The 18,798-nt window shown below is 42.0% G+C and overlaps 1 protein-coding gene across 9 annotated transcripts in view; it reads right to left on the bottom strand.

The window, feature by feature from the left end:
• LOC122540656 (dixin-like) overlaps positions 1 to 18,798 on the bottom strand; it is a 132,184-nt gene that overhangs the window by 68,787 nt on the left and 44,599 nt on the right. For all 9 annotated transcript variants that reach the window (XR_015751982.1, XM_043676669.2, XM_087976390.1 and 6 more), the window contains 2 exons: positions 18,189 to 18,447; positions 7,933 to 8,031 (listed from right to left, as the gene is read on the bottom strand). Coding sequence is in view for 8 of the 9 variants with exons in the window: in XM_043676669.2 (XP_043532604.2) it covers positions 7,933 to 8,031; positions 18,189 to 18,447 (358 nt within the window). In the remaining variant the exon portion in view is untranslated. The remainder of the gene's footprint in view (positions 1 to 7,932; positions 8,032 to 18,188; positions 18,448 to 18,798) is intronic.

Below are 18,798 nucleotides of genomic sequence, written 5' to 3'. Positions count from 1 at the left end.
TGCGAGACTCTCAGTGATCTTCCTGCCTGGTACAGCACAGGTTTGGTCAGGGTGAATCACCGACCCCAAAGCAGACCTGACCTGGCTGGCGATTACCTTTGACAGAATTTTGTAATCCGCATTCAACAGTGAGATTGATCTCCAATGTTTGAGTTCCTCCCTCTCCCCCTTCCGTTTGTAAATGAGGGTGATGATGCCTTTCCTCATGGATTCACTCATGGTAACTGCCTGAAGCATACTGACATACACCTTCAGCAGGTCCTGGCCAATCAAGTCCCACAGAGCCGAATAGAGCTCGACCGGTAAGCCGTCGCTTCCGGGAGTTTTATTCTTTTCGAAGGACTCGAGGGCCTTGGTCAGCTCGTCCAGAGATAGCGGCTGGTCCAGCCCTTCCCGTGTTCTGTCGTCTAAGACCTCCGTGATAGAGGACAGGAACGACTGGGAGGCCACGCTGTCGGTCAGCTTTGTGTGTCCAGACTGGCATAGAAGGATTTGCTGATCCTCATGACGTCAGCCTGAGATGACGTTATCGAGCCATCTTCTTCCTTCAGGCTGCTGAGCACGGAGCTCTCTTTGTGCACCTTCTGGAAGAAGAAACGTGAGCACGTCTCGTCCTGCTCCACCGAGCGGAGCCTGGACCGGAAGATTATCTTGGAGGCCTCCAAGGCAAAGAGTGAGGCTTGCTGGCCCTTCACCTCCTTGACATCCTTCGTGACATCGCCCCATCATCTGCAGTAGGAGCAGGGTCTGCATACTTTCCTGGAGCTGGGACAGTTTTCCCCACCTCTCTCTCCCCTCCTGAACACCTTTGAGGATGAAGAACCTCTTGAGATTCCCTTTTACTGTTTCCCACCAGTCCGCTGGGGACTCAAAGAGGTGCTTCATGGTTCCCCAACCTGCGTAGTCCCTCTTGAGCTCCTCAATGTTTCCCGGGGTCAACAGCTTTGTGTTCAGCTTCCACGTTCCCTTACCAGCCCGCTGCTTGTCCTGTAGGTGACAGTCGGCCAGCAGGAGGCAGTGGTCAGAGAAGAACACTGGCTTGACGTTGGTGGATCTGACCGAGAGCGTTCGGGACACAAATAAGTAATCTATCCTTGAGCGGATAGACCCGTCTGTCGGTGACCAGGTGTATCTACGTTGCGCTTCATCTGCAGGGGTGCTGAAGATGTCGTGCAGCTTGGCATCTTTTACCGTGTCCATCAGGGCTCTGGACGTAGCGTCCAGTTTACTGTACCCCCCGCCGTATCGTCCATCTGCATCAATGATACAGTTGAAGTCTCTGGCCAGAATGACCGGCCTGGTCTCTGGCCAGAATGACCGGCCTGGACGTAGCCAGCAACAGTGGAAGCTGCTGCAGGATGGCCAACCATTCACTCTTACCCACTGGGGCGTACACATTAATCAGTCTCAGGGGAGCATTCCTGTACATGACGTCGGTGACGAGGAAGCGCCCGCCCATCACCTCCATAACCTCGGAGATGGTGAAGTTGCCTCCTCGCAACAGGATACCCAGACCGAAGGCGCAGCTATCATTGCCCCCCGACCAAACTGACGGCCCATGGGCCCACAAGCTTGACCAGCTCCTGTAGCTGCTGAGGTGCGGTATCCCACACTTCTGCAGAAACAGGACATTTATCCACATCATACTGCATCTGCCATGCATTTCCCATTCATTCAGCCTGTCCAAATTACACCGCAAAATCCCTGCATCCTCCTTACGCTACAACCTTTCACTCAGCTTTATGTCATCTGCAAATTTTGAGATATTATGTTTACTTCCTTCATTCTAAATCATTAACTTTATATTGTGAATAGCTGGGATCTTGGTACCAATTCCTGCAGTACCCCACTAGTCACTGCCTGCCATTCAGATAAAGACCCACCTATTCCTACTATTTGTTTCCTATCTGCTAACCAATTTTCTACCCATCTCTATACACTACTCCCAAACCCCTGCACTTTACTTTTACGTATTAGTCTCTTACATGAGACTTTGTCAAAAGCTTTATGAAAGGCCAAATAAACGAATCCACTGGCTCCCTTGATCAGCTGTACCGGTTACATCTTTGAAGAATTCCAGTAGATTTGTCAAGCAGGATTTCCTTTTTCTAAATCCATGCTGACTCTGTCTGATTCTACCAATGTTTTCTATGCGCTCTGCTATAAAAGCCTTGGTAGTGGATTCTAGCATCTTCCCCACTACTGATATTAGACTATCTGGTCCATAATTCCCTCTTTCTACTTCCCTTTTTAAATAGCAGGTTTACATTAGCTATCTTCCAACGTGTAGAAAAAGGAAAGAACTGGGGATGCTGGAAATCAGAAACAAAAACAGAAATTGCTGGAAAAACTCAGCAGGTCTGGCAGCATCTATGGAGAGAAATCAGAGCTAACATTTTGGGTCGAGTGACCCTTCTTCAGAACTGAAGGTAGCTAGGAAAAAGTTTATATTTACACAAAAGATGAGGTGGGGGGGAAATGGGGGACAGTAAATGATAGGTGGAAATAGAGCTGAGAGAGAGAGAGAGAAGCAGCTGAACAGACAAAAGGAGTGGTTAATGGTCAGTCTGGAGGAATGATTGGATACTGAGAAGAACTGACAATGGGTTGTGTTTGGTAGCAGCCAATGTGATGGTCTGGTGGAAGTTGGGATAAGGGCATGACTTCAAACCTTAAAATTGTTGAATTTGATATTAAGTCCAGAAGCTGCAGGGTTTCCAAGTGGAAAATGAGGTGCTGTTCTTCTAGCGTGTGCTGACCTTCACTGCAGCAAGCCTGAGAGAGATGTTGGTGGATTGAAGTGACAGGCAACTGAAAGCTCAGGGTCACTGGACCCAAAACATTAACTCTGATTTCTTTCCACAGCTGCTACCAGACATGCTGAGCTTTTCCAGTAATTTCTGTTTTTGTTTCTGATTTCTAGCATCCACATTTCTTTCAGTTTTTAAAAGTAATGAATACACTTTTTAAAAGGTTTAACTTAACATTTACATTAACTGGATAACTTAGGGTTAAAAAAACATGAATAGCTAATCTGGAGTTAAAAAAACACATTCAAGTTGCCAAGTCCTCAATTTGTGAAGTTGTCCCATTTCCAGATTTTTAAAATAGCATGGAACTGCATCACAGCTGACATCAATTAAACACAATCCTGGGGGATGGATGCCCCAGATTGCAGTAATATGGAATGATTCTGAATTACTTTTTATTTTTAAAGATTAGCAACTACGAGAAAATGGTTTCACTGGAGTTCCTTATATAATTTGTTTCCGCTAACTTTCATTGTACCTTCAATGCCACACACATAGCACCAAATTCTTTTGCAAAACTGCTGTCTACACAAATAATCCATCTGATGGCACTTAATATCTGAAATAATTTAAAGATTCTAACTGGATTGCATATTTTATTGAACTATGACAACTACATGGATCACAGGCTGTTAACTAAGAAAGAAACAAAATACTGCAGGTCTCAAAGCCAATTTTTGTTTACTTCAAATAAACCCTCCAACTCCTGCCCCAACAGTTCTTTACTCAAAATGTATTTTCTGTCTTCTCCTGAATCTGGTAATATGCTCACAAGAGTGCAGTACTTTGGATACAGAAGCCCTTCCATGTCACCTCACCAATGATGGACAACTAATTTTTCAATCAATGGAAGACATAAAGGACTAATTTAGCACCTTTAATGGGCCCAAAAGCCGAGGCAATCCCACTACGGTTATCAGCATGCTCCAATTAATTATTTGCTAGATGATACAGATCTCCCTATTAAGGATGATTGCATATTCACAAGATCTGCCAACCAATTAGAGGGACAACAGCTCAGCAACCTCAGGAATGTTCCCAAGGTTGAGACCACAACCAGGGCTGCAGTTGGAGGAGAATGACACAGTGATGGTTATGCACCCTCATAACTGAGAAACTGGGACCTGGGATACCAGTATCTATCTGACTGGTCCTGTGATATGGTCGATGTACAGTGAGGGGTGAGGCTCAAAGCGGCGAGTTAGGGAGAAGATGGCACTCTTGTCACAAGGGCAGAGAACTATTCTATGGACAAAAGGTGCCAAAGAAGAGGAATAATAACCCAGCAGAGCCCAAAGAAACTTTCCCCATGCATTGGAGGTGTCATTCCACCATCCCTTGCCAACAGAATAACTAAGTCCGAGCCCAGATGGGAAACCACCATCAACTAACCACTGACGAGGTTCAATCGGACTCTTGGCTTTCCATCTCCTTCATGCCACTAACAGACTAGCATGACTAGACAATAGAGTGTCCACCCACTGGTTTTGCTAGACATTTTACAGACCCTCTTACATACCAGCCCATTCCCAGACTGCTGAACTCCAGCTCAATTATTTTGATTTTTTTCAACAACTATTTTCTAATCAACCTGTTCAGAGATTTTTATTACATATATCTTTCAAGTGAGACTTGAACCCAGGTTTCCCACATCAGATGTAGAGACACGGCCACGGTAGCAAAAGAACCTGAATTGTTCTGTTCTTACATACTTCCTACATGGTTCAGTGTTCAATAATTAAGGGAAACTCTAACCAAGTTTCTCTTTTCTAATTGAAATCAATATTAGGGCTTCCGCTGTTGCTAATAGTTGAATCTCTTGCCAACTACAAGTTAGTCAAATGATGTCTAATAAAAACTGCATTTATTTTTGTAATCACAGATGAACTTTAAAGAATGGCAAGCAAATCAAAACTGTGGTCAAACATAAAACAACATTCTCAGTGAACACTTCTCTCAAGTATTTGTTGGAGAAGATGAATAACATTTTCTTAATAATCAAAGATAATGTAAATATTAGGATGCCCACAACACATTAAGAGCTAAACAAAAAACTTAACATCTTATCTTTGGAAGAACAATTTTGTAGGAAAAAGAAACAAATTTTCTTTTTTAAATACTTCCAGACATTCCAGCTTAGCATGGATGCTAGTGCACACTATCCATACAGCAACAGCTTAAAATGTTTGTTACTCTTATAATTTTGACTATTTCCAAATAATTTCTTGTTTCCCACTGAGCAAGCAAGACAAAAATTGCATCTTAATTTCACCGAATTGAAATCAGCATCTACCAAAAAACAGCCAGTGTACATTTCTAAACAATATTTTTTATTGGATGTTTTAAAATTCTCATGCTGTCAGGAATATATGTAAGAAAGGATAAATTCTGATAAACACAAAGTTGAACTATTTAGAAAAGTAGAGAAAACTAAATCACATATAGCATACACAAGTCAAAATAGTGATCTCGAAGACTGGGATGAAGGGCTGACTAATAGTGAAACTCTGTTTAAAAACTCAAAAGAGAAGTCATGTTGGGTGTGAAACAGGCAGCCAATTTGCTGTTAACTGTTTTTGACCTGGCCATAAAAATTAAATGTGTAAATTCTTATCCAGGAACATGGAGGTTCATCAACTTGCCCCAAAATTTGTGTAAAAGACATTTTTAAACAATCTTGGCAACTCCAAGTACAAATTCCTCTACAACTCCACTATTAGAAAGTTTTAAACACCTTACCAAAGCACAGTCAGCATTGCATCATGTAAAGAATGACTTGGGAAATTCACATCTTAACACATCACAGTGTAGTCTATGTTCACACACAGCATTAGCCAATAAAGGAACATTGCACAAATGAAGAATATCTGACAATTTACAAACACTCTGGAACTAGACATTGATAAGATGATGATAGATTTAAGCTTTTGTTCTTCTCTTCAATTCAATCAAGCTACATTGTAACAATTGGTTTGGTCCTAAACTAGTTTACACACAGAAGCTGTACTACATCTAAATAGAAAATAATCAACCTTCAAAAAGGGGAGAGAGATAATAACAGAACTCAGCTATTTTAATGAAATCCTCCTTTGTCCTGAGAGTATTGAAAGATATATACTTTTATAGTTATACTGTGCTTTTTAACTGTAATTGGCCAATCATGGAACCTCTGAGGCTTTTCCCAGCCGAATGCTAAGTGCAGCAACAAAATAACATATAGCATGTTATTACAGTCTTTATTTAGACTTAAATGAGTATGCTCTAATTCTAGATCTCAGATCAACATTTGCAACAGTTCAGAGGACTATGGTGTTCCATCAATAGCTCAGTGAGTTTATCCATAAATTAGCTAAGCCATAAAAATCTAAATAGTAACAAGGTTTCAATCTTCACTCTATTGTGTTATATTGCAACTCCCCTCATTATTCTAGGTAAGGGAGACCCTGTTTCTGATCACACTTCAGATACTACTGATGGAAGAGTGCACCAGGTGGGAAGAATTTGCATTTACATAGTATCTGTCACAACCTCAGGATAGGCAAATATAGAATGAACAAACAACAGAGATAATTAACGAGAAAATCTGCTCTCATAATATTGGTCGAGGAATAAAAACTGGCCATGTTATCATGAAAAAGAATTACTCTTCACATAAGGCTTTGGGATTTTTTGATCCAGTTGGAAGTTCTGACATGGCCTCAGTGAAACGTCACACCTGAATGAGAGCATCTCCAATACTGAAGACAGGACTGGGCTCAGCTGAGTTGCTCCACCCTTGAGCCTAATGGTTCCACCAATTTTCGTCAGTTATATAAACAATTTGGATGTGAATATAGGAGATATGGTTAATAAGTTTGCAGATGACATCAAAATTCATGGTGTCGTGGACAGAGATGAAGATTATGTCAGAGGACAATGGGACCTTGATCTGATGGGTCAATGGCCGAGGAATGGCAAATGGAGTTTAATTTAGATAAACGTGACATGTTGCATTTTGGTAAGGCAAACCAGGACAGGACTTATACAGTTAATGGTAGGGCCCTGAGGAGTTTTGCCGAACAAGCAGCCTAAGGTTGTAGGTGCATAGTACCTTCAAAGTGGAGTCACAGATAAACAGGGTGGTGAAGAAGGTGCTTGCCATGCTTGTCTTCATTAGTCAGAACATTAAGTATAGAAGTTGGAATGTCATGTTGCAGTTGTGTAGTTGATTGGTGAGGCCACTTTTAGAATACTGTATACAATTCTGGTCACCCTTTTATAGGAAGAATGTTGTTAAACTTGAGAAGGCTTTTCCCCCTGGAGCGTTAGCGGCTGAGGGGTGATCTTATAGAGGTTTATAAAATCATGAGGGACATGGATAGGGTGAAGAGCCAAAGTCTTTTTCCTAGGGTGGGAGAGTCCATGGGTTTAAGGTGAGAGGGGAAAGATTTAAAAAAGGACCTGGGGAGTAACTTTTTCATACAGAAGGTGGAGGGTATATGGAACAAGCTGCCAGAGGAGTTGGTGGAGTGGGTACAATGGGTATAGGAATTGGAAGGGTTTAAGAGGGATATGGACTAAATGTCTGCAAATGGGACTAAGTCAGATTGGGATGTCTGGTTGGTGAAGGGTCTGTTTCCATGCTGTATGACTCTGTAAACAACCTACTTGCATTGATTAATTAATGCACTAATTTTAATCTTATTACTCACTTGGTGGAAACTAAGCTGAGAAATTTATCCCCTTAACATGCCACCCTTTTCCTCTTTCAAATGGCAAAAGACAAGCACGCCACCTCAGAGCCATGTCTGCCAATCAATGTTGACAGGTGACCTCACATACTACTTATTTCTAATTTATCATCCAACTTGAGCATCCTCTAAAAGAAAAATCTAGAGTCATGTTTGTATCACGTTTGAACTGCAATTTAACTTCAACCTTTATAAAACAACTTCTCTTACTATGTATTCTTTTTAAAACAAAAAGTGGATAATACAATTTTTAACTACCAATTTTACAATTTCTCAAAGTTTCACAGAAGAATGATTAAGACATTTAACTACACAACAAGCATAAATGGAAATGGCTACACTCATAACAGTAACTCTAAGGACAGTACAATCATAATTGGAAACCATAATACCTTGGGGAAAGTGGTGGAGATAAAGGCATCTGTTGCCCCTCATACTGTTGCACCATTGCCCGAACACTCCAGGTGTGACTTCCAACTTCATCCTCAAAGCTACAGAAAGAAATAAAACAGTCACACTGTGCTTCACTGGAAATCTTATCAGGGAAGTTAATGCAATTTCTTATACATCTCCAAATTTCAGAAATGATGGCATCTTACAAGTCTATTTCCTTGGTATCCAGGAAAAACACTAACTTACGGCAGAATCGTGTAGGGGTCTGAGTGATATGGATTGTAAAGAGATTTGTGGCAGAACTGGATAGAACATAGAACATTACAGCGCAGGACAGACCCTTCGGCCCTCAATGTTGCGCTGACCTGTGGAACCAATCTGAAGGCCATCTAACCTATTCCATTCTCGTGTATATAGGGAAAAATGGAGGACTGCAGATGCTGGAGATCAGAGTCTAGATTAGAGTTGTGCTGGAAAAGCACAGCTGGTCAAAAAGCATCCGAGGAGTAGGAAAATCGATGTTTCGGGCAAAAGCCCTTCTTCAGGAAGGAATCCTGATGAAGGGCTTTTGCCCGAAACATCGATTTTCCTGCACTCTCGTCCATATGCCCATCCAACGACCATTTAAATGCCCTTAAAGTTGGCATGGTAAAAACAATGACTGCAGATGGCTACTACTGTTGCAGGCAGTGCATTCCATGCCCCCACTATTCTGAGTAAAGAAACTACCTCAGACATCTGTCCTATATCTGTCACCCCTCAGTTTAAAGCTATGTCCCTTTGTGCTAGCCATCGCCGTCTGAGAAAAAAGGCTCTCACTGTCCAACCTATCTAACCCTCTGATTATATGCCTCAATTAAGTCGCCTCTCAACCTTCTCCTGTCTAATGAAAACAGCCTCAAGTTCCTCAGCCTTTCCTCGTAAGACCTTCCCTCCATAACAGGCAATATCCCTGATGAATCTCTACTACAGAGGCACCACTATTAGATTAGATTAAATCTCCTCTGAACCCTTTCCAAAGCTTCCACATCCTTCCTAAATTACCAGAAGTGCATGCAATTCTCCAACTGTGGTAGCACCAGAGTTTTGTAAAGCTGCAGCATGATCTCATGGTTCTGAAACTTAATCCCTCTAACAACAAAGCTAACACACCCTATGCCTTCTTAACAACCCCATCAACCTGGTGGCAACTTTCAAGGATCCATGTACCTGGACACAGAGATCTCTCTGCTCATCTACACTACAAAAAATCTGACCATTAGCCCAGTACTCTGCATTCCTGTTACTTCTCCCAAAGTGAATTACCTCACACTTTTCTGCATTAAACTCCATTTTCCACCTCCCAGCCCAACTCTGTAGCTTATCTATGTCTCTCTGTAACCTACAACATCCTTCATCACTATCCACAACCCTACCAACTTTAGTGTCATCCGCAAATTTACTAACCCATCCTTCTATGCCCTCAGCCAGGTCATTTATACAAATGACAAACAACATTGGATCCAAAACAGATCCTTGCGTACCCCACTAATAACTGAACTTCAGGATGAACATTTCCCTCAATCACCACCTGCTGTCTTCTTTCAGCTAGCCAATTTCTAATCCAAACCACTAAATACCCTCAATCCCATGCCTCTGTAATTTGTGCAATAGCATACCGTGGGGAACTTTACCAAACGCCTTACTGAAATCCACATACACCATATCAATCACTTTATCTTCATCCACCTGTTTGGTCACCTTCTCAAAAAACACAATGAGGTTTGAGAGGCATGACCTACCCTCCACAAAACAATGTTGACTATCCCTAATCAACTTATTCCTCTTTAGAGGATTATAAATCCTATCTCCTACAACCATTTCCAACACTTTACCTACAACCGTAAGGCTCACAGGTCTATAATTTGCAGGGAGAAAGTGAGGTCTGCAGATGCTGGAGATCAAAGTTGAAACTTTATTGCTGGAACAGCACAGCAGGTCAGGCAGCATCCAGGGAACAGGAGATTCGACGTTTCGGGCACAGGCCCTTCTTCAGGAATATAATTTGCAGGGTTGTCTCTACTCCCCTTCTTGAATAGGGAACATTTGCTATCATCCAGTCTTCTGGCACTATTCCTGTAGATAATGATGACAAAGATCAAAGCCAAAGGCTCAGCAATCTCCACCCTGGCTTCCCAGAGAATCCTAGGATAAATTCCATCCGGCCCAGGGGACTTATTTATTTTTTTACACTTTCCAGAATTGCTAAGACCTCCTCCTTGTGCACCTCATCCCATCTAATCTAGTAGCCTGTATCTCAGTATTCTCCTCGACCACATTGTCTTTTCCTAGTGTGAATACTAATGAAAAGTGTTCATTTAGCACTTCTCCTATCTCCTCTGACTCCATGCACAACTTCCCACGACTATTCTTGATTGGCCCGAATCTTATTCTAGTCATTCTTTTACTATTGATATAGCTATAAAAAGCCTGAGGGTTTTCCTTGATCCTATCCGCCAATGACTTCTCATGTCCCCTCCTGGCTCTTCTTCGCGCTCTCTTTAGGCCCTTCCTGGCTAACTTGTAACTCTCAAGTGCCCTAACTGAGCCATCACATCTCATCCTAACATAAGCCTTCCTCTTGACAAGAGATTCAACTTGCTTAGTAAAGACTTCCTTAGATAAGAAGTCAGAGACAGCCATCTCTACATCTGAAGCATCTCACACCATCTTTTATGCTGTTCACAAGCAGTGGGACAAGTTTCTTATTCGACTGCAGCAAGTTGGCAAATAAAGGGAATAACTGCTTGATAAATGCCATGTTGATGGCCCAACTCATCTCATTAACATTCAGCTTTATATTGGCGAAACTCACCAAACCTCAACTTTGGAGGAAACCTGTTATGGAACCCAAGCCAAGTATCTGGAGTTTTAGCACACTGCTTGCTCCCAGTGACCTCGGAGTTGAGTCTGATCAAACTGCATCTCAGGGTGTGATTTACAGGCACCACCCACTTGCCTCCCTTGTCCATAGATATTGGCATCTGTCTGGAGTGAGCAGGTAGCCCAGAGTATTTCCAACCCAACTCCATTTCCTCGGAATGAGCAAGGCCTGGGAGATTGTGACTGAGCTATGCAGGATGCTAGAGCAGGACCCGCAGGCTGCATGAGTGGAGTGTCATCCTCTCTTGATGGTTGTAAACTTGTGAATTGCAGCTCTGAAATTCTACTTGCTCCTTTCAAACAACAACAGATTGGCTGTGTGAATTTCAGTCCTGCTTCCACAAATGTATCAGGATAGTGACCTAGACCATCGGAGCAAGATCACACTAGCTCATTTCAAGCAGTCTTCCAAGGAGCAGGACAAGGTTACTGGGGAGTTGGAAGCTGTCACTGTCTATGGCAGAGCTTAAATGAACTTCAATGAACTTCAGCCTCTATTGGTTTCATTTGTGTTCAGTTTTTCATTCCATAAATAATAGCTCATGTTCGGATTTGTCTTTTATTATTTATTCGTGAGATGAGAGTATCATTGACTAGGCCAGCGTTTATTGTAACCTCGAGTTGTCCAAGAGGAGGTGATTGCTATATTATGTTCCCCTATTGGACAATGACAATATGTGGGTCTACAGTGGGCACTGGGGACATGGTAGTGCTGACTTAGAGAGGGTGTTCAAATAGGATGTAGCTATTAACAAGTGTGTGGTTGTTAAACTGCTATCAAGGTGAGAGGAGGTGGTTGCATGTGCTAAGGTTTGTCAGTGATATTGGCTATCTGCTGTGGGCAATGTGAATTTGTGGCTGATATGCCATCGTATTGCTGGTGAACAGCATCTATTGTGTGAACAGCATCTATTGCCAACTATTGCGCAGGTGCAAGGGGTGCTGATCTTTTAGTGGTTACCCGATGATTGATGTGTTGGTCTAGGAACAGGAGATGTTGAGATAGGGCTGGAATTTAACATGATAGATGCCACCACATTCCTGATGAAGGGCTTACGCCCAAAATGTCAACTCTCCTGCTCCTCAGATGCTGCCTGACTCGCTGTGCATTTTCCACACTTCTCGACTCGGACTCTCCAACATTTGCAGTCCTCCCTTTCTCCAAGATGCCAAGGCAAGTTTGGCAAGATATGGTGAGAAAACCTGCAAGGCTTTGGGGTGGAAAACCCTCCAAAAATCTCTTCATCAGTTTGAATTAGCTAAAGAAATCTTCAAAGTCAGCACTTGGTACTTAACTGGAATGTGTATTAATTCTATAACAACCAGCAGAGGGCACTTAAGCAACAATTTCCTCTTCATATCCACTCTGCAAAATAGTGCTTCTAGTAAATTATTTGTCTGAAATTAGAAGTAAGGCTCCCATGCTAAAATACTCTTTATTTACAGAGCATTTAGGGGTCAAAAATCAGCTGCTGTTACACTGGTGCTGTCCACACGTGCAAACAAATAAACAGACCTCAGTGAAGTCAACCACTGATTTACATTTTGGGTATTTCAGATGTATCTTTTCCAAGGCCTCAGGAGCACCAAGGGTACGTGATAGGACACCAGTCCTTGAAATACCGATGGGCCCACACTGTGTGATTACACTTCCGTGGCTCAGGAATTCTCAAATAGTTCTGGCAGCAAACCTGGGATGCCCAAAGTACTTTCTTCAATCGATATGAAACTTGACCATATGTGAACATTTATTCCAAATGGATATTCAAAGGTGAAATAATTCTTGGCTGGTCACCTATCAACAACAGAAATGGATTACTTAGTAAGCCAAATGCACTGTATGTGAATCCCACTTGCCTTGCAACCTTGGGAGATGGTGCCCTGATCTTCACACATACAAGAATACAGACTGGCCTAATGCATATGCCAAGTATGCCCAATGAATTGTTATAATGTGTTTATTAATACTATTTGTCACTTAAATATTAAAAAGCATTGACACTTTTTTTTTAATGTCCACACAATTCGCAAAATGCACGGTGCAACAAAATACAAAGTGGAAGTTACTTGTATTTTCACATGATTGAATTTATTAAATGTATTATGAACAGATACACAAAAAATAACAGACAAAACATTGGAGTTATTGAAGTCGTTCACCGAGCCAGTATGTTCTTCTGCAAACATCACGTAGCCTGGCTAGGTGACATCATCAGTGTGTATTTAATAAGGTATTAGTGGTCTGTCCTGCCCGGTATTCATATATCTCTGTTTGGTGCTACTTCTGGCTCTGTACCAGAGTGGTTTGTGTATGGGGGTCCAGTTCAATGTGTCTATTGAGCAAGTTCTGGTTGGAGTGCCAGGCTTCAAGGAATTCTCTGGCGTGTCTCTGTTTTGCCTGTGCTAGGATGATTACATTGTCCCAGTTGAATTTGTGTCCTTCGTTGTCTGTGTAGTTGGAAATGAGACAGTGCTAGTCGTGTCTGGCAATGGCGAGCTGATGTTTGTGCACTCATAGGGTCAGTTTCTTCCTGTTGTCCTATGTAGTGCTTTTCACAGTCTTTGCAGGGTATCTTGGAAATAACGTTTGTCCTGTTGGATGTGGGTGTCGGCTCTTTAACTATAGTGTCCAATTGTGTAGTGTTTTCTTTGGGTTTGTCCTGTAAGTATCAGAGGATAGTGTTCTTGGGGTTTTGATAAAATCCTTTGAAAAGATGTTCCTGTTTTGCCTTCTGGAGTTATTGGTTGCTGCAGTGTGTCCTTGCCTGTTTAAATAATGTCCTAATGCAGCTCCGTTTTTAGGTGCTGGGGTGGTTGCTGTTATAGTTCAGTATCTGGTCAGTATGGGTGGTCTTCCTGCACACACTGGTCTGGAGTTCCCCAGTAGGTGTGCATTCCACTAATAAATTCAGGAAGGGGAGACGGCTTTGTATTCCTCTTCTTTAGTGAACTTTATTCCAGTGAGGAAGTTAGATTAGATTCCCTACAGTATGGAAACAAGTCCACACCAACCCTCCAAGGAGTAACCCACCCCCTATCTTACATTTACCCCTGACTTGGCAATTTATCATGGAGCTTTAGCATCTTTGGATTGTGGGAAGAAACCAGAGCACCCGGAGGAAACCCATACAGACATGGGAAGAATATGTAAACTCCACACAGACAGTCACCCGAGGCGGGAATCAAACCCGGGTCCCTGACACTGTGAACTAGCAGTGCTAACAACTGAGCCACCATGCCACCCTGTTATTGATGTGGTGGTGGGTTTCTTTCAGTTGTGTATGTTTAATGATGGCAAAGATGTCATCTACATATCGAATCCAGAGCTTGGGTTGGCTGTCCATTCTAAATGTTGCATTACTGCTTCTGCAATCAGTGCTGATATCGGGCACCCCACTGGTGTGGCACGATTTGTCTGTATACTTGTCCATTGAATGTAACGTGAGTTGTGAGGTATAGGTCTAGTAACTTTAATATTCTGTCCTTGTTGATGTCATCGAGTATCATAGTAACCACTTTGTTCAATAATGTGGCAAAGGTATCATTGGCTTGGTCGATGTCTATTGATGTGAACAGTGCTGTTACATCAAATGAAATCATTATTTCATCCTCTTCTATTGTGGTGTTTCTGATAATGTTGAGGAACTCTTAGAATGAGTGAATGGAGTGGTTGGAGTAGTGTATTAGGCGTTTTAGTCTTATTCGCAGCTCCTCTAGCCTGTAGATAGGCATCCCTGAGTTTGTATATTAGGTCTGAGAGGGGCTCCGGCTTTGTGAACCTTGGATAGTCCGTAGAATCGGGGTGTGTTGGATCCGTTGGATTTCATCTTTTGTAGGTCAGTTTTACTGATCTTTCCTGTGCTGTGTAGTTGCTTTAGGGTCATGGTAATCCTGTTCTTGAGTTGTGGGGTTGGGTCTATCACCACCTGTTGATAAGTAGCAGTTTTACTGAGTAGTTAATTTCCTTTCTCTATGTACTGGTCTCTACTGAGCATTGCCGTCATCCTTCCTTTGTCTGCTGGGAGTATCACTATGATTTGTCCATTTTGAATTTCTCCAGTACTTTCCTTTATTCTGTGGTGAGTGTGTTCCAGTTTCTTTTTCTGCTTAGGATCAGGGCTATCATTTGCCCAGAAGGCAGAACAGGAACTCCTATTCAGAGGATTTAAACCAATGGGTACCCCAAGAACAGTATCCTCCAGTACCTATGGGACAATCCCAAAGAAGGAAACATTACATGACTGGACACTACAGCGACCATACCATACATCAAAGACATATCAGAGAGAACTACCTAACTACTGAGAGCCCTGAGAATCTCAGTAACACAAACCAGTACACACCTTGCACCAGCTCCTCACACAGGTTAAAAACCCAATACCCACATCCAACAGAACGAATATTTTCTAAAAGATACCCTACAATAACTTTGAAAAAACACTATGTAAGACAAACAGGAAGAAAACTGACCATATGAGTGCACAAATGTCAGCTCGCCACTGCCAGACACAACCAGCACTGTCTCATTTCCAATCACACAGACAACAAAGGACACAAATTCAACTGGGACAATGTAATCATCCTAGCACAGGCAAAACAGAGACACGCCAGAGAATTCCTTGAAGACTGGCATTCCAACCGGAACTCACTCAATTCAGATACAGAACCAGAAGCACCAACAAACAGAGATATAAATACCAGGCGAACAGATCGCCAACACCTTAGTAAATTCGCACTGATGATGTCATCTAGTAAGGCTACAAAATGTTTGCAGAAAAACACACTGGCTCAGCAAATGAATCCATGGCTTCATCCAGAACCCAAGCTACAAATCTTCTCAAGAACTCTAATCAGTGCTATTAGCGTACAACCCCTAGCAGCTAATGGAAGGGTAGAGCAGTCTAAAATCTGAGAACAGATTCTGTCAGTTGTGTAATGATGCATTACAAAAATAAATAAGGACAGTCAATACATGACTGGATAAGGAGTGGAATGTTTCTGCATAAATAACTATAGACAAATATGAACGGTCTCCAAGTTTCCAATTATTCTTATTAATTTTAGATTGCAAGTCCAGCTTTCACTCATGCAGATATGCGTTTCAATATGTAACAGAATTAAACTGCTGGGAGAATAATGAAAGCAAGTTAACATACATACGCAAAACGGAGCATAGAGTTAGGCCTGCTTTGCATTAAACATAAATAATCTTTTTTTTCCCAACTAATATTTAAAATTTTTCTTGCTTCCTGTTTCACTGGACCTTTTGTTGGGCAATCACTTCCTGGTCCTCAGTGTATAGTATGAGCTCCAGGCACAATCACAAGTACCATCCCTTTGGATCCTGATTATCACCAAGAACTCCAGGAAGGGTAAGAGAGGTAGGCAGCTAGTGCAGGAGTCTTTTGTGGATATACCCATTTCAAACAGGTATGCTGTTTTGAAAAATGTAGGGGGTGATGGATTCTCAGGGGAACGTAGCACGAACAGCCAAGTTTCTGGTATTGAGACTGGCTCTAATGCAACGAGGGGTACGGCGGTTTCCAAGAGATCAATTGTGTTAGAGGATTCTCTAGTCCGGGGTACAGACAGACATTTCTGTGGCCAGCAGAGAAAAAGCAGAATGGTGTGTTGTTTCCCTGGAGCTAGGACCAAGGATGTCTCAGAGAGGGTGCAGAATGTTCTCATGGGGGAGAGGGGTCAGCAGGAGGTCATTGTCCACATTGGAACCAACGATATAGGAAGGGAAAAGGTTGAGATTCTGAAGGGAAATTACAGAGAGTTAGGCAGAAATTTAAAAAGGAGGTCCTCAAGGGTAGTAATATCTGGATTACTCCCAGTGCTACGAGCTAGTGAGGGCAGGAATAGGAGGATAGAGCAGGTGAATGCATGGCTGAGGAGCTGGTGTATGGGAGAAGGATTCACGTTTTTGGATCATTGGAATCTCTTTTGGGGTAGAAGTGACCTGTACAAGAAGGACAGATTGCACCTAAATTGGGAGAAAACTACTATACTGGCAGGGAAATTTGCTAGAACTGCTTGGGAGGATTTAAACTAGTAAGGTGGGGGGGTGGGACCCAGGGTGATAGTGAGGAAAGAGATCGATCTGAGACGGGTACAGCTGAGAACAGAAGTGAGTCAAACAGTCAGGGCAGGCAGGGACAAGGTAGGACTAATAAATTAAACTGCATTTATTTCAATGCAAGGGGCCTAACAGGGAAGGTAGATGAACTCAGGGCACGGTTAGCAACATGGGACTGGGATATCATAGCAATTACAGAATCATGGCTCAGGGATGGACAGGACTGGCAGCTTAATGTTCCAGGATATAAATGCTACAGGAAAGATAGAAAAGGGAGGCAAGAGAGGAGGGGGAGTGGCATTTTTGATAAGGGATAGCATTACAGCTGTGCTGAGGGAAGATATTCCCGGAAATACATCCAGGGATGTTATTTGGATGGAACTGTGAAATAAGAAAGGGATGATCACATTATTGGGATTGTATTATAGACCCCCCCAATAGTCAGAGGGAAATTGAGAAACAAACTTGTAAGGAGATCTCAGCTATCTGTAAGAATAATAGGGTAGTTATGGTAGGAGATTTTAACTTTCCAAACATTGACTGGGACTAAGGATCGAGTGAATCCTTAGAAGAGTATAAAGAAAGTAGGAGTATACTTAAGAGGGAAATCAGGAGGGCAAAACGGGGACATGAGATAGCTTTAGCAAATAGAATTAAGGAGAATCTAAAGGATTTTTACAAATATATTAAGGACAAAAGGGTAACAAGTGAGAGAATAGGGCCCCTCAAAGATCAGCAAGGTTTTAGTTGAGTGGCCCTTCTTAGTGTGTTTGTTTGTTTTTCTCACTCAAGTACAGAATCTCTTTGTTTAGAAAACTTTTTAAGTTTATTTGTTTCAAGGGATGTGTGCATCACTGGTTAGGCCAACAGTTATTGCACGCCTGTAGTCACTAGAAACAACTGAAACAAGACCAGTTGCTTGTATATTTCGTTTTCAATATATTATATAAGACAAAATAATGAAGAAAAGTAATTTAAGTTTTGTACACAACGAGATGAACAAAAACTTTGACTGTAGAAAATGTGACTTTGGGGCTTTTCTTTGCAGTAGTTCAATTTTATACTGTGTATGGAATCCTCTTAATCTGATTCTTAGAATTGTTAGTGCTATCACTAAAATTGCACAAACATATAATCATTTTGCCTGTACAGTGGTCATATTAACACCACACAAAATATCAAAGTGATTGAAATACTACAGTAATGTGCAAAAAGTATCATGTTCAGGAATACCAAGAATCCTGTTCTCACCTCTGTACTTCATGTTTGTATCTGAATACTTCCCGTCCAGATCGAGAAACATCTTGCCGAACCTCTGCAAGAGCTGCAGCAGCTGTTTGCACCATGGCAGTAGCAGAAAGGGGCCTGTGATTGTCAGAAGAAGTTGTAGACTTGTTCCCCAAGGGTACTGTGGACCATTGGCTGGCAGATCTAACACCAGATGGTTTGAAGTGAGCTGCCAGTGCTAGAATCAGTCTCATTATGCATTTCAGGTTCCCTTCAACGATATCTTGGCAAGAAAAACAACATGTTTATTTCCAATTTTCCTTTATCTGTTCTTCGCTTCTCATAATTTTTTTTAAATCAATTGCAAGTGACTCAGCAACAAGATCCATTTGGAAACTGAAGGCAATACTGGAACAATACAAATGATTTATGCATGTTGTTGGTGCTATAAAATCATACTTGTCACTGTTGAACTGTCAATCATCCCTAAAGTCAGAGAAGGAAGGGCAATTTTCATAGAAAAAGGAATGGAAATGCAAAATATGATTTCCGTATTACATGACAAAGTTGATCGTAACAAAAATAGAACAGAATGTAACAGACTGAAGGAGCTGAATGGCCTTCTCCTCTTCCT

The sequence above is a fragment of the Chiloscyllium plagiosum genome, unplaced genomic scaffold (genome assembly GCF_037043375.1).
Source record: "Chiloscyllium plagiosum isolate Xiang-an unplaced genomic scaffold, Cpla_swu_hap1 HiC_scaffold_29, whole genome shotgun sequence".
NCBI lineage: Eukaryota > Metazoa > Chordata > Chondrichthyes > Orectolobiformes > Hemiscylliidae > Chiloscyllium > Chiloscyllium plagiosum.
The sequence above is the reverse complement of the archived record's forward strand: the minus strand, read 5'-3'. Positions and strand labels throughout refer to the sequence as shown.